Source organism: Amblyomma americanum, chromosome 10, assembly GCF_052857255.1.
Source record: "Amblyomma americanum isolate KBUSLIRL-KWMA chromosome 10, ASM5285725v1, whole genome shotgun sequence".
NCBI classification, from domain to species: domain Eukaryota; kingdom Metazoa; phylum Arthropoda; class Arachnida; order Ixodida; family Ixodidae; genus Amblyomma; species Amblyomma americanum.
This window is the reverse complement of record NC_135506.1, coordinates 136,314,986-136,327,494: the sequence shown is the minus strand read 5'-3', so window position 1 is coordinate 136,327,494 and position 12,509 is coordinate 136,314,986. Positions and strand designations below refer to the sequence as shown.

General features: G+C 46.8%; 1 protein-coding gene across 3 annotated transcripts in view; it reads left to right on the top strand.

The window, feature by feature from the left end:
• LOC144106644 (uncharacterized) overlaps positions 1–12,509 on the top strand; it is an 87,678-nt gene that overhangs the window by 59,127 nt on the left and 16,042 nt on the right. For all 3 annotated transcript variants that reach the window (XM_077639487.1, XM_077639485.1, XM_077639486.1), the window contains 2 exons: positions 600–730; positions 6,051–6,306. In XM_077639487.1, the coding sequence (XP_077495613.1) occupies positions 600–730; positions 6,051–6,306 (387 nt within the window). The remainder of the gene's footprint in view (positions 1–599; positions 731–6,050; positions 6,307–12,509) is intronic.

Genomic DNA, 12,509 nt, shown 5'->3' with positions numbered 1-12,509 from the left:
CCACTTTGCATATGAGGCATCAGCATCACTCTGCCGCACCATCTTGTGGCTCCGAGGAGCAGTTACTTCACCAGTTTGTGGCGAAACCTGGATCGGGTATTCCCGCATAGCTCCCCAGACCAGAGCTCACTGAACGGTGAAGGCCGCCACCTTGAATTATCTGGTCGTATTTACATGAAAGTTATGAGACCACAGCAATTCTTTGAATTAACTGGAATTTCAAATTAACCGAGTTGGAATTATTGAGGCATTACTGTAATTTGTTTGCTACTACCACAAAAATTGTGGGCTGACCAGCCGTGTGTCAAAGCTAGCCGGATCGGATCAGTTGACTGTCATCTCTACCTTTTAGGTTAAACTAGACAACGTGTATTGAATGCAGTGTCTTTAAAGAACTAGAGAAGTGGCCTTCCTCGCGTCGTGGCCGAATCCCGAGTGCCTTTTCTTTCTCCACTCCAAGCAGCATTGACTGCTTCCTCTTCCTACAAGGGGCGTTTTCCTTATTTCTTCTTCTTTTAGTCTATGCAGAAGGGTGGCAGACAAAAAGAGGCCAGCCTTTACACATGCATGCAGATGAGTGCTTGTTATCTGCTGTGCAGATTGGCTGCAATGCGGTGAGCTGGGCCCCAGCACAGAGTGCTGGCCAGTCGGGCGAGCCCGGCATGTGGACAGGAGTGCACCAGTTTGCCACAGGTGGCTGTGACAACTTGGTCAAGATCTGGCGCCTGCAGTGAGTCTTGGCATCTTCATAATATTTGGAACAGCCCTGCATCGCTGGCCCTGTCACCATCCCTGCCATTTGCTCACTGCCTTTGCAACACTGTGTAGGAAGAGTTGTCACTGCAAGGCGCTTCAGTCGAGGGAATGTTGCCATCGGCAGCCACCTTGGAGTAGGCCATGGCTTCCCTTTTCGATACATATTCAAAAATAACAGCACGAAAAACACAGGGCAAGCGATATTGTGTTGAATTCCCTTTTTGGTTGTACAGCTGCCATTTTAACAGGTGGCAGTTCAGTTAATGATGGGCCGTGACAGGTTGCTCGGGAAAAGCAAGCTGGGTCTCACAAGCCCCACCAGTGACTGCCTTTGAAACAGCCACCTGCTGGGGCAGTGATGCATCGCTTGACCACTGCACCAGGCTTGGTATGAGGACTCCTCGCGATCTATGCCTATAAAGTAGAAAATGGCCAATTTCACATATCAACACTATTGCGTCATTCTGGGCTACAACAGAATCAGCAGCAACACGAATGCATTCAAACAATCCACCAAGGATTGCCTAAGAGTATGTTATCTAAATCTAACTCTTTTAAAGTATGTTAAACATTGGTGTTTCACTCAAGCTTGCAGCACTGCGTATTGCTTGGGGTACACTGAGCAAGTGTTTTGTTGTGGGCAGTGGAGCAGTGGAATGTCTGCCGAGACGTAAGGGATCGGTGGATGCCCGCGGCTTTGTTAGGACCATCCATCCTTTTGTCGCTGTGCCGGTGCCTCAAAGTGGCGGTTTCCTCGCCGGCCCCCATCGTGTGTGTCGGCAGGGAGCGCACAAAGCGAGGCAGGTGGACGTTGACCAGCGAAGGCCACGACAGAGTTAGGGGGAAGGACGGGGCACGTTTTCCCTGAACTCCCCGAGGTCCCTGTCTTGCAGGAACGATGCGGCTGCACGTGGATACACGAGCGATGACTCCTTCGAAGCCACCATACGCTGGCCAACACCCTCATCCTAGCAAAGGCCATCTAGGTTTGAAGGGTCAGCACCACTGGAGAAAGGTTCAGGGCTCACTCTGTACTGGGAGCAATTAAGTCTAACGTACAGACACGTCTAGCAGATGCCGCAACGGCTCCAATGCCCGAGGACGCTGTATGCCAACGTGCTCGGCAAGCGGCCTGGCTGAACGAAATGCAGCTGGACAAAAGGGATGCCGCCACACATTCAAAGGCAGCAACAGCATGATTGGCACCACTTTCCGGATTTCGGGGGACACCTGTCAACAGTCGTCACGAGGACTAGTAGTTAAGAACAGGGTTCAACGCTCCCAATTGTTACTCGCGGTGGTAGCGGCTCGGTGGAGATCAATAGTTGCCCTAATGCTGGGAGCTGCCAGGGTCACGAGTTTTCAGGAAGCCGGCGACACGCGAGACTGTTTTGATGTATTTTCGTGTTTTTCTCTTTTTACTTTGTAAGCGAGAGAGTTTGAGTAATACTGTGTAAGTTTGGGGCGTGGCACGTAAACCTAGAGGGCCAATCATTTCGAGGGCCTGTTTTCTGAATGCCATTTTTTTCAAAGAAATTTTGAAGTTCTTTTTGTACTGTGTGTTTTAAGGAGAGGGTTTCGAACCTTGCAAAAACTGGAAGACGTGCCATGCAGTTTGTAGACCAACCCTGTGTTTGTTGTGATTGGGTTATGCAAAATGTGGGCCAGGTCTTTAAAACCGGGCTCCGGAGCCTGGAAAATTGTTTTGGTCTAGATTTAGAACCTTTCACTAACCAGTGTTCTGAAATTGTAACATATGAAACAGAATTTTTTTATTTCCCTTCAAAATGCACCCTTCTTTGATTTTTTTTTTTGCATGATGTTTTTTGCAACCGTAATATTTACATTTTAGTGTATGGGAAACGCCAATGTTCCAAAACTGAGACATGCTTATACTCTATCTCACAAGTAGTTTTGCTGTACTGTGAGGGCTGCGGCAATCTGAGCCATTCAGAATGGCATGCGATGCTAAACGTATTCCTTTACGCACCTCTGCTTTTCTCATTGTGCTTAAATGATTCTTTGGAGAACATCACCTCATGTATGAAAATGTTCACAGATCAGTGCATATTATGCAGGCAGTTTCATGATATAAATATTTAGGATTTGGCCTGACTTCATCTTTATGTTGTCATCGATATGCAGACTTCAGTGTTGCCATAACCTCTAAATCCTTAGAGCTCCACTTTACCCTTAAATCTCCGCCTTAATGGTATGACGCAATAGTGTCGATGGGTCCCTTCAGCGGCCTGGGGTCCTATTTGCATATCACTTTGCAGATGCGGACGCTCTTCTTTCTTTCACCGTCGCATTATGTTTAACCAACCCTTAAAAGTACAATGCGATAGCAGTAGAGATTTAAGCGATGCGCCACTGCCCCGGCAGGTCGCTGTTTCGAACACAGCCACCGGCGGGGCTTGTGAGACCCAGGTTGTTCTCCCCAAGCAATCTCTCACGACTAATCATTAATTTAACTGCCACAGTGGGCAGTTTGCTCACAATCCGGTGGGCAGGCAGTACATTTGGATTTTCCACTCACAACACTGACGATGCCGCATTTTCTGCAGAATGGGAACCTTAACGCTATCGTGCTGGAATGTTCAGTTTTAGAATACTCCTGCAGGGTGTTGAATCCTTCCACTGTGCTCCATAAAGATAAGCTAGATAATGTACAAAGCAGAGCTGCTTGTTACGCTTTTGTAAAATCAGCTAAAGCTAGATTTCTCAGTGTTACACTTTCTAAACATATATATTAGGCTGGGATACCTCAGAACACTGCAGAGCCAAGCTTCATTTAAAGCTATTTCATGACATTTATCACTTCTGAACTGGTATCTCATGTGAAAAATATATCTTTTCACCTCATTATGTGCCCTCTTGTGTGGATTATGAGGAAAAAGTGTGTGAGTACAAGTGCTGAACTGCAGCATTTAGTTGCTCATCTTGCTGAAAACAATCTGACAGTGCAAATGTTTGCCCTCAGCTGTCGTAGTCGTTTCATCCATCACTAAAGGAGTTGACAGTGCTGTAATGTCATACTTTTCCTTCTGTTTCTGCACAAGACAGCGACCTACGAGCATGCTCTCATCGGCTTCTTTTCACCGGAAGCAAAGTCTCTTGGTTGCAAGTAGAAGCGATGATGGCACTCCCTCTTTTCTTGCTTTCAACGTGTGTGTTCCCACTTTGTGGTAGTGTTTATTTGCTTGTTTTTTATGCCTTCTGTACCATCATAGTGCGATAGTGATGGAAAAGCGTTCATGTCACCTCTGTTTGCCTAACCTGGAATTTCTTCTTCTCAGAGCCAATAGTTTTCCGTGTAGTTGACTGTGATGTGTATTTGCTGAACATAAAAACGCAAGAAACAAGGACGTAGAATAAGACAGACAACACGATAGCGCTTGTGTTGTCTGTCTTATTCTATGTCCTTGTTTCTTGCGCTTTTACGTTCAGCATGAAAAACCAACTCGCCCAAACGCAGCTATAATTGATGTGTATTTGTGTATTGCCTTTTGATGTGTGCACTATACTTTTTCCTTTGTAACCCCCACTGTATTGCCAATATGATGCTCTAAGTATCAGTTAAATAATAAAATGAGACGCTGCCGCCTGCCATCTTTTGCTGTGCCCAATAACTATGTTTGAAAAGCGGATCAGTGTTTAAAAAAGAAAAAAAATCTAGTTACTAGAGAGATTTAGTGCTGCGCAATCCACATTCCTCTACCGTGATCCACTTCTGCGCAGGTGTGCATTCCTTGGAGCCATGTGCACATGCTCAGATAGCTCCCCTTCCTATGCGGATCACAGTAGCGGAACACAGATTGCACTATGCTACTACCGTCTCTTTTTTTAACGTTATTCTCTCTCGCCACAGCCGGACTGGATGCAGTGGCAGCACAAAGCCCACAAATTCTGTCCAGCCATATTCTCAAAAGTTTTGATCTCGTTGTCACATCCTAATAGCTTTGCTTGCATTGTTCTTACTCAACATGGCGCTGCCTGCGAGGCGAAAACATGACGGTCGATTTGCATATAGGCCAAATGCAAATTAGGTGTGGTAGCAGTTCGGCTTTCCCTTCGGTTCAGATGTTCAGAACGGGATGGCAGCTGTTCGGATAGCAATAATGGGTTTCCATATGTGTGGAATTGGTCGATCTCTCCATTCATAGATCCCTGGGAGTCTTCTTACCATTCCTGGAGCAGTGGTGCAGCAATCAAGTTAAAGTGCGCCACTGCTCTTCTATGGCCATCAGTGGGACTTGGGCTGCTTGGGTTTGGGTGCGACCCAGGTTGGTTTTCCCGACCAACCTTTTATGGTCAAATGAGCTGACGCCTGACACGGTGGGCAGGTTGCTAGGTATGTACATATATATTCCTGGCAGGTGAACAGCCTGCCACAAAATCGGCTTCAGACAGGTAGACAGACAAACAGATGCACAACAGCTAAATGTGGGGAATGGCCACAATATGTGCTAGTGCACTAAAAGATATGATGCAAAATTCAAGTTGTGCACCGTTGAATATGTGCTGGCAAAGGGAACGGAGGGACAGTTCATTTGCGAAAAAAGTTATCTGGGACTAGCACAAACCCACAGGAGTGTTCTAGTCATTGTAGCGGACGAAAAAGGCAGGCAAGCTTGTCAAAGCCCGAGGATCATCTGCACGCAGCAACTACTGCAGGCGTATATATTCATCGCACTCTCCGAAGAAACAATCCTCAGCATGTTTCTACAGTGCTTATCATATGAACAGATGTGTCTTATACACCGGTGCAACTTATGTGTAGTCTTTTTAGGAATAAATGAAATGAAATTTACGGAGGGATGCAACTTATAGACTGGAAAGTAAGGGACATTGAGAGACATGCATGTTAAAGGAGTAGAGACACCAAATATTTGGATGCATTTTTCTTTGGAGTGATGCGCTGGACAAAAGGTATACATGAGTCACGACAATCATTTCACCTACGGCGACTGAATTAATTTATAATTGAATTTTTCTTGCATCATTTTGGTTTCAGCTTCAAAAGCCAAGGAACCGAAATAGCATGAGAGAAAAAAAATTCAACTGTAAATTATTTGCCACTTGTTGGCACAATCCCTGTGGCTAATGAGCTGAGCAACATTGTAAGGAGAGCTAAAAGTTGATGCCTCTACTCCTTTAAAACTGGCATGGCGAAAATTCTGGTGGCCGTGGCAAGTGTGCCGAGGCTGCTGTTAGAGCGGCAGCAGTTGATTGCGAAGTAGCCTCGGCTCTTGTAGTGTGCAGTAATCCTCCAGAGTGGTGCATGTGCCCAGGGACGGCGAGTGGCAGGAGGCCCATCAGCTGGAGGCCCACTCGGACTGGGTGCGGGACGTGGCCTGGAGCCCTGCAGCGGGGCAGCCCAGCCGCATCGCCAGCTGCTCCCAGGACTGCCGCGTCATCATCTGGACCTGCCAGAATGGGGAGGACCACTGGCAGCCCCGTCCGTTGGCCACCTTCGACGATGTCGTTTGGCTCATCAGCTGGTCCCTCACAGGCGCCGTGCTGGCCGTCTCGGGGGGCGACAACAACGTGCGTCCCTCTTCTTCCAAAAATGTGTACATGCTAAAAAAAAAACAAAAGAGGACACAATGACGTATGGCACAAGCACAAACTTGCAACTGCTTAGCACTTATCAAAAGGGGGATATTTATGCATAGATGGTATCATAATCACCAAACAAACCATCATGCATTTATGTGACCATTTCCATATTGTCCACTACTCCATATCTGCACTTCTGCCCCATCTATTTAGTTTTTTGTTAGCACGGCAGATGATGTACTTGCACACGTTCCTTTGTCCACTGTTTCTATCAAGAAAGCTTCCACAAGTGCCCTTTACATGTGTTCTTTCTTCTTGCCTACTATTGCAGTTTTTTCTAATAATGGTCCGCAATTTTGTTTGCACCAGCTACAATACTCCGCTAGATTTTCTTGGTCGGTAATTTTTCCACAGTCGTTATGGGCAATTTCAGCCAACCATGATCAACCAACTGGCCTCAGTTTTAGCAGTGTCCCTGCATCTTGTTGGGCTGGTAACGTGCGGGCAGGCTCCTGTGCGTGGTGCAGGGACTAAAGTCGAACCGAATTAGATCGAACTTGGTTAGATCAAATTATCCTTTGTTTCAGATAATTTCTGAGCGCCATTAAGCTGCGAAGTGAATGTGTAGAAAAATGTATATATCGTACAAAAATTAGCTGTCACATCAAACTTCAGGCAGCACTGGGCGAATCAAGAAGCTGGCTTTCCCTCAACACATCACCGCTGGTTAGCCTTCCCGCATAGAATTTCAGTAGGACCAAAAGCTAGGCGAGTTGGTGAACGTTTAGCATATTTGAACACCGCCAAGAAACGAGGACCAGGCAGGAAACACGCACACAAACCAAGCGCTGCATGGACCTGCGGGTGCTATATGCCACACAGACCAATGATGACGCGGATTTTCCATGACGTAGGCAGCGGGCACGTGCCCAGCCAACCAGAATATGCGTTTTTAGCGTGTTGCTTCAGTTGTGCCTGCGTTACGCAGTTCGCACATACGGTGGGTCGTGCTGTTTGTTAGTGGCAGTTGGCGGAATCCAAAATCACGAAAATCGCCGCTTCCCATGTTCTGCCTACAAACGATAACATTAGACCGTACGTGAGCTATAGTCATGCTTTCGTCATGTCCGCACCGTCTCATGTCACGATACCAGACAGTGCGATGCGGCTGCAAGTCGAGCCGCAAACGAATGCACTCGCTGCTCAGAGCAAGAACAGTCTGTTTACATGGGGCAACGGCGCTCACGAAGACCGAGAGGGAACCCACGGGAAGACGCGAGCGGAAGCAAGCGCCTTCTAATCCACTCTCCCTTCTCTCCCTTTACCACGTTTGCTGCCCCGCACTGCGGATGGCATCGTCCAAGCCGCGGCTGTACCATTTTCTATGCGACCATGAGCTCTTTATAGGCCATCTCGATGGCAACGGAGAGCGCCCCATTATTGCGAATGGCAATGATGGAGAACAAATAGCCAAGCTTATCCAAACCAGTCTTTTCAATTCACTCTGTCAGTATATTAACTCAATGCCTTCAGCGCCCACCATTCCATTTTATCCAAGATGGTGCCTTTCACGGCGGCGGAGAATGGGTTGGCTGTGACAGCGATGCCCGCTTGTGTCTATAGTAGGCCAAAATGACAAACCTCCGGATGAAAAACCCATCTCCACAGTATTGTTGGCATCTAGCTTAGTCCGAAATATCAGTCGTGAAAATGTACACGTTCCTGTCAGCTGCGCGACGGTTCCTCAACTAAGTCCGAATTATTGGAGTCCGAAAAATCGGTCTACTACTGTACTGTTAAATATTATTTGATGTCTCTTGCAGAATTTTGTGGAGTCTTTGTTTTCAGTTCACGGAGTTTAAAATTTTCAATTGCGTAAAGTTTGGGGCTTTAACAATGGTAAGGTATGTAGAAATATTAGACGCAGTTACTATGCTGAAAACGCTCTGTAGCCGTCGGGGCATGGACGTGCGCCCTGGCCAAGAATGCACACACCACATGTGTTTTCAAAGTTTTTGCGGAATACAGCGATCTGTTTTCTCTCACGTGGCACTCTGGTGGGGTCCTTGCCTTGTTTGGTCACACTTAATCAAAAATCTGCTTCAGGTGTGGCTATTCCAGACAAAAACCAGTTTTCGCAAAAGCTGTACTATCGGCACCATCTTTCATCCATGACCAAAAGATGAAAGCCGATGCCAGAAAACTAAAAGCGGTCCTTGTTCATGGGCATTTGTTCACAGTGCTGTAATTCATATTAGCGGTGTTTGTGTCACTCAGTTATCAATTGTAGCACTTGCCTGCTCACTGCAGTTTTTACAAGTAGCAGCAAGCCACCGGAACACCACAACTATGACACTCAAATACTATTTCCAAGTGGGCCTCTTTTACCTCATTGCTGGCACTTCGTATTGGCTACCCTTCTTCCAATTTTGGTTTGAAAAATGACGGTTTTTGAGAGCGGTTCTTGGCGCACTCACTACTATTAGAAATGCAATTTTTTTTTTTTTACGTGTTTAATGTCCCAAAGTGATTCAAGGGGACGCCGTAGTGGAGGGATCCGGAAATTTCGAACACCTGGGGTTCTTTAACCCCATCGAAATTCGACTACCGCTGCCAGGATTGAGCCTTGGTCGTGGGTTGTTGTTAGTACCGTTTCTTGGCATGCTACTAAAGAAAAGTCTTTTTATGAGGCAAAAATTATTCTTGCAGTTGGCCTTTCAGAGAAGTAATGTCCTGTGTTGCTGTTCAGGTGACCCTGTGTAACATGACTTTTTAATGAAAAAGTTTAGGGGCCTTCTTAACCACATTCTGAAGGAAAATGCGGTAGCATTTAGGTTGCCTGTTATGGTGTCCACAATGAGTGTCTAATGTTCTTGTGATTTTTACACTAGCACTCCTGTTGGAGCTGGTTCCATTACCCTTATATGGTATGCATGAGTTCTGGAACGTTCCGGTATCTTCCGTTGAATTATCCCGTGGGATTATCCTAATCTGACCCATTAATCCACCTTAAGAGGAGATGCTACTCGAAGACACTTTTTTTTTTAATAAGTGCTGTAGAGCAATGAAATTTTGTGTGCTTATAGAGTTTTTTCTGCCTTTTCCATAACACTATTTAGTTTTTCTGTAGCTTCACTAGAGTTTGTTCAGTGTTCTCTTAAAGTGGAAAACAAAGGGACTTTTGTGCACTTTTTTTACATATTAATTTTTCACAAGGAACATGGAAAAGCAGCATATTCTACTCCATAATAACTGTAGAACACTGAAAATTAGCCACAGTTTTCTTGTGGGAGCAGCCAGTATTTAAAAAAAATTTGCTAATTTGCAATGCTTCTATTCTCTATGCTTCTAATAAGTTAGCTCCAATTAGCATAATGATACGATAAGTATATTGTTATTATAAATAGATACAGGTGTGCTGTACACGTTAAAGAACAAGTGTGCCAAGTTTTGTTAAAATAAGTCCGATAAAAGTGTGGAAAAATGTGTGCACAAAATTTGAAAATTGCCAAAAAATGCGAAAGGAGAAAACAGCAATTGAAAGTTTGAAAGATTTGTATTTACTGAAAATCAATTGGCTATGCATGGAACTTTCCCAAGATGAGAAATTGGCTGTCCTGCAAATGTCCACCGTCACTAGAACTGGGCAGCACTGTATGTAAGACCTTTCCGGTCCTTGAGACTCTAGTCTTCAACACGAGCCCTTTTTGCCATACTGCGTCAATGGGCTTGTGCCTCAGCAGTCTGGCAGGCAGACATCCTTTTGATCCGCCTCTCATTTCGAAAGGCTGAGGCCCGTGTACTGTGCGATGTCAGTGCACGTTAAAGAACCCCAGGTGGTCGAAATTTCCGGAGCCCTTCACTACGGCGTCTCTCATAGCCTGAGTTGCTTTGGGACGTTAAACCCCTATAAACTAAACTAAACTAACCTCATTTAGAGTCGGTGAGCATTAGCAGCTGGTGACCTGGGAGCACACCAAGCTCCTCTAACACCCGTTCAAGGCTTGCGTGCCCTTCATTGAACCATAGCACTCCAAGTGCTGTGGCCATCTCGACAACAGTCCGTGACACAAACCTAGTCTTTGGGCAAAGCAGCCAGATTCTACTGTTGAGAGATTTTGCCACATTCTGCGTCTTGCCTTGGATGCAGCGGGCCAAGAGCTTCTCATCTGTCAGCCGCTTATATATAGGAAGGACTGCCTTCCCGTGGGCTTTAGTGAGGAGTGGTGTATGGTTGGGTGCAGGCTGGCAGAGGGCTTCAGCTTGCCTGTGTTTGCACCATGACTTTGGTCCTTCGGGGTAAAACTTGTGGCTGCTAGCCCCATCACTAGAGCAAGAGTGGAAATAACTTGCTCGTATGGCAGAATACATCTTTTGAATGCTGCCTCGTTTGCTAGTCACAGCTGTGTTTCAGCTTTTGTCCACATGGTAGCGGTGTTTTGAGCTGGCAGAGGGCACTTCGTAAACATTTTGCAACATGGTTTATGCAGTCCTCCTTTTCGATGTTCAGAGGACCATACACCTGTGCAAACGGCATTGCATGCTTTGCTGTCTCTGTCACTGAGGGACCTCATGAAGAGGAGGGGCGTCTCATAGTAGAGAGTTCATTGCCAAATCCTATGTGTCGCTTCTGCTTCCATAGCATGTGAGGAACAGTCAACGTTCTTTTCACACACAGTGCCATGGAAAGCCTGCCAGATTTCTTCCTCGCTGGGCAGCTCCTTGTGTCGGCTACATCCATGACAATAATTTGCCAATGCCTCAAAATCATGGCAGAGTCCTGTGCCTAAAGAAACTACGGTGCCCATTCCATTGTGGCTTTTATGGCCTCTTTTCTGCCATGTACCATCAAACATGACTGCTGTATCCATGGCACCAACTTCGTTTTTCGTTACCTCTCGGGCCTTCTCCAGATTTCTGGCAACAGCACTCATGGCAGCTGCATGGACCTTCTTGGTTATCGCATTAAATGTCTTATGGTGCATCGGCTTCGGGAGGCCCATGACCACGCAAAAACGTACGAGCTGCTCATACCAAACTCCCGTTGTGCAAGCAGCTACGCAAAACCGTCACTCAAGCTCCCGACGTCAAAGCTTTGCTCCACACTTGCGTCGCCGCTTCTTGTAACTCGCCTCGACGTATACATCGATGAGGGAACAGTCACAGGGCATGCGACGTTCTCGCAGTGCAGTTCAAGGAAGGACGCCAGTCCCCTGCGTTTGCTGACCGGTTCCCGGACAGCGAGTTGGTACTCCACATTTTAGGCACGGTGCACCATTCACTAGTGCTGTCAACACACCAATGTGGGACACCACAATGTTTGCAGAGCCGTGGTCGCTTGGCCTTTTATCTTTTTCGAACAACGCAATCTTCTTTTCGGAAGTGCTGACTAAACTGAACGCTGCGTCGATCTCGTCAGAGGGGCTGTCGTTGTTAGGCCTAGCGGGTCGGGGGTCAGGGACGCTTCCCGCATAAGTCGTTCTCCGCTTCGCCTTGCGCCTTCCTTTGAACTTGTGCTTCCTGCTGTACTTCCGATTGCGGAAATCGCGCTTCTTCAGACTGGTCATCCGGAATGAAAAGTAGAGCTGCACAGATGCAACGGCGAGCGACGGGTTTGTGGTCTGCGAGATGCTGACCTGTCAGCAGGCTCCACCCAGCGCCTCCTTTATAAAACTATATATATTTATAAAGGAGGCGTTGTTTCACCACAAACCCCGGGCCACGGCAACCAATGGCGGCCTCGCAATTGTACCACGTGACAGTGCAGACGCTTGGAAGGGCTTGAAAAATGCATGTTTTTTTTTTTTGAATTTTTTCTCCTAGATACGAAACTGATGGCTGTCGTAGGAGCGAGCTTGAGGCTAGGCTTATCTCCATAAGCGATTGCAATCATGCGACTTTCAAATGCAGAGTTGCGTCTAATGGTTCTGCTCTGACAGGCAGTGTTTCAGCATACGGTTGTAAAGTAGTGGCGGCGAGGAGAGGCCTTTCTCTTCAGCCGTGCCACTGCCGCGCGCCTCCGTTCGCGCCACTAGACCAGTATTCCAGTTCACTATATTCGGGAGCGTTTTCTGCTCTTTTCGGAGCAACTGTATTCCAAACGCAAATCTCAGCCACGGATCGCTTTTTCCAATCGTAGACAGGGAGTGGTTGCCGAGCCGAGATAGCTCCGTGGAGCAGTCGGGACTGCT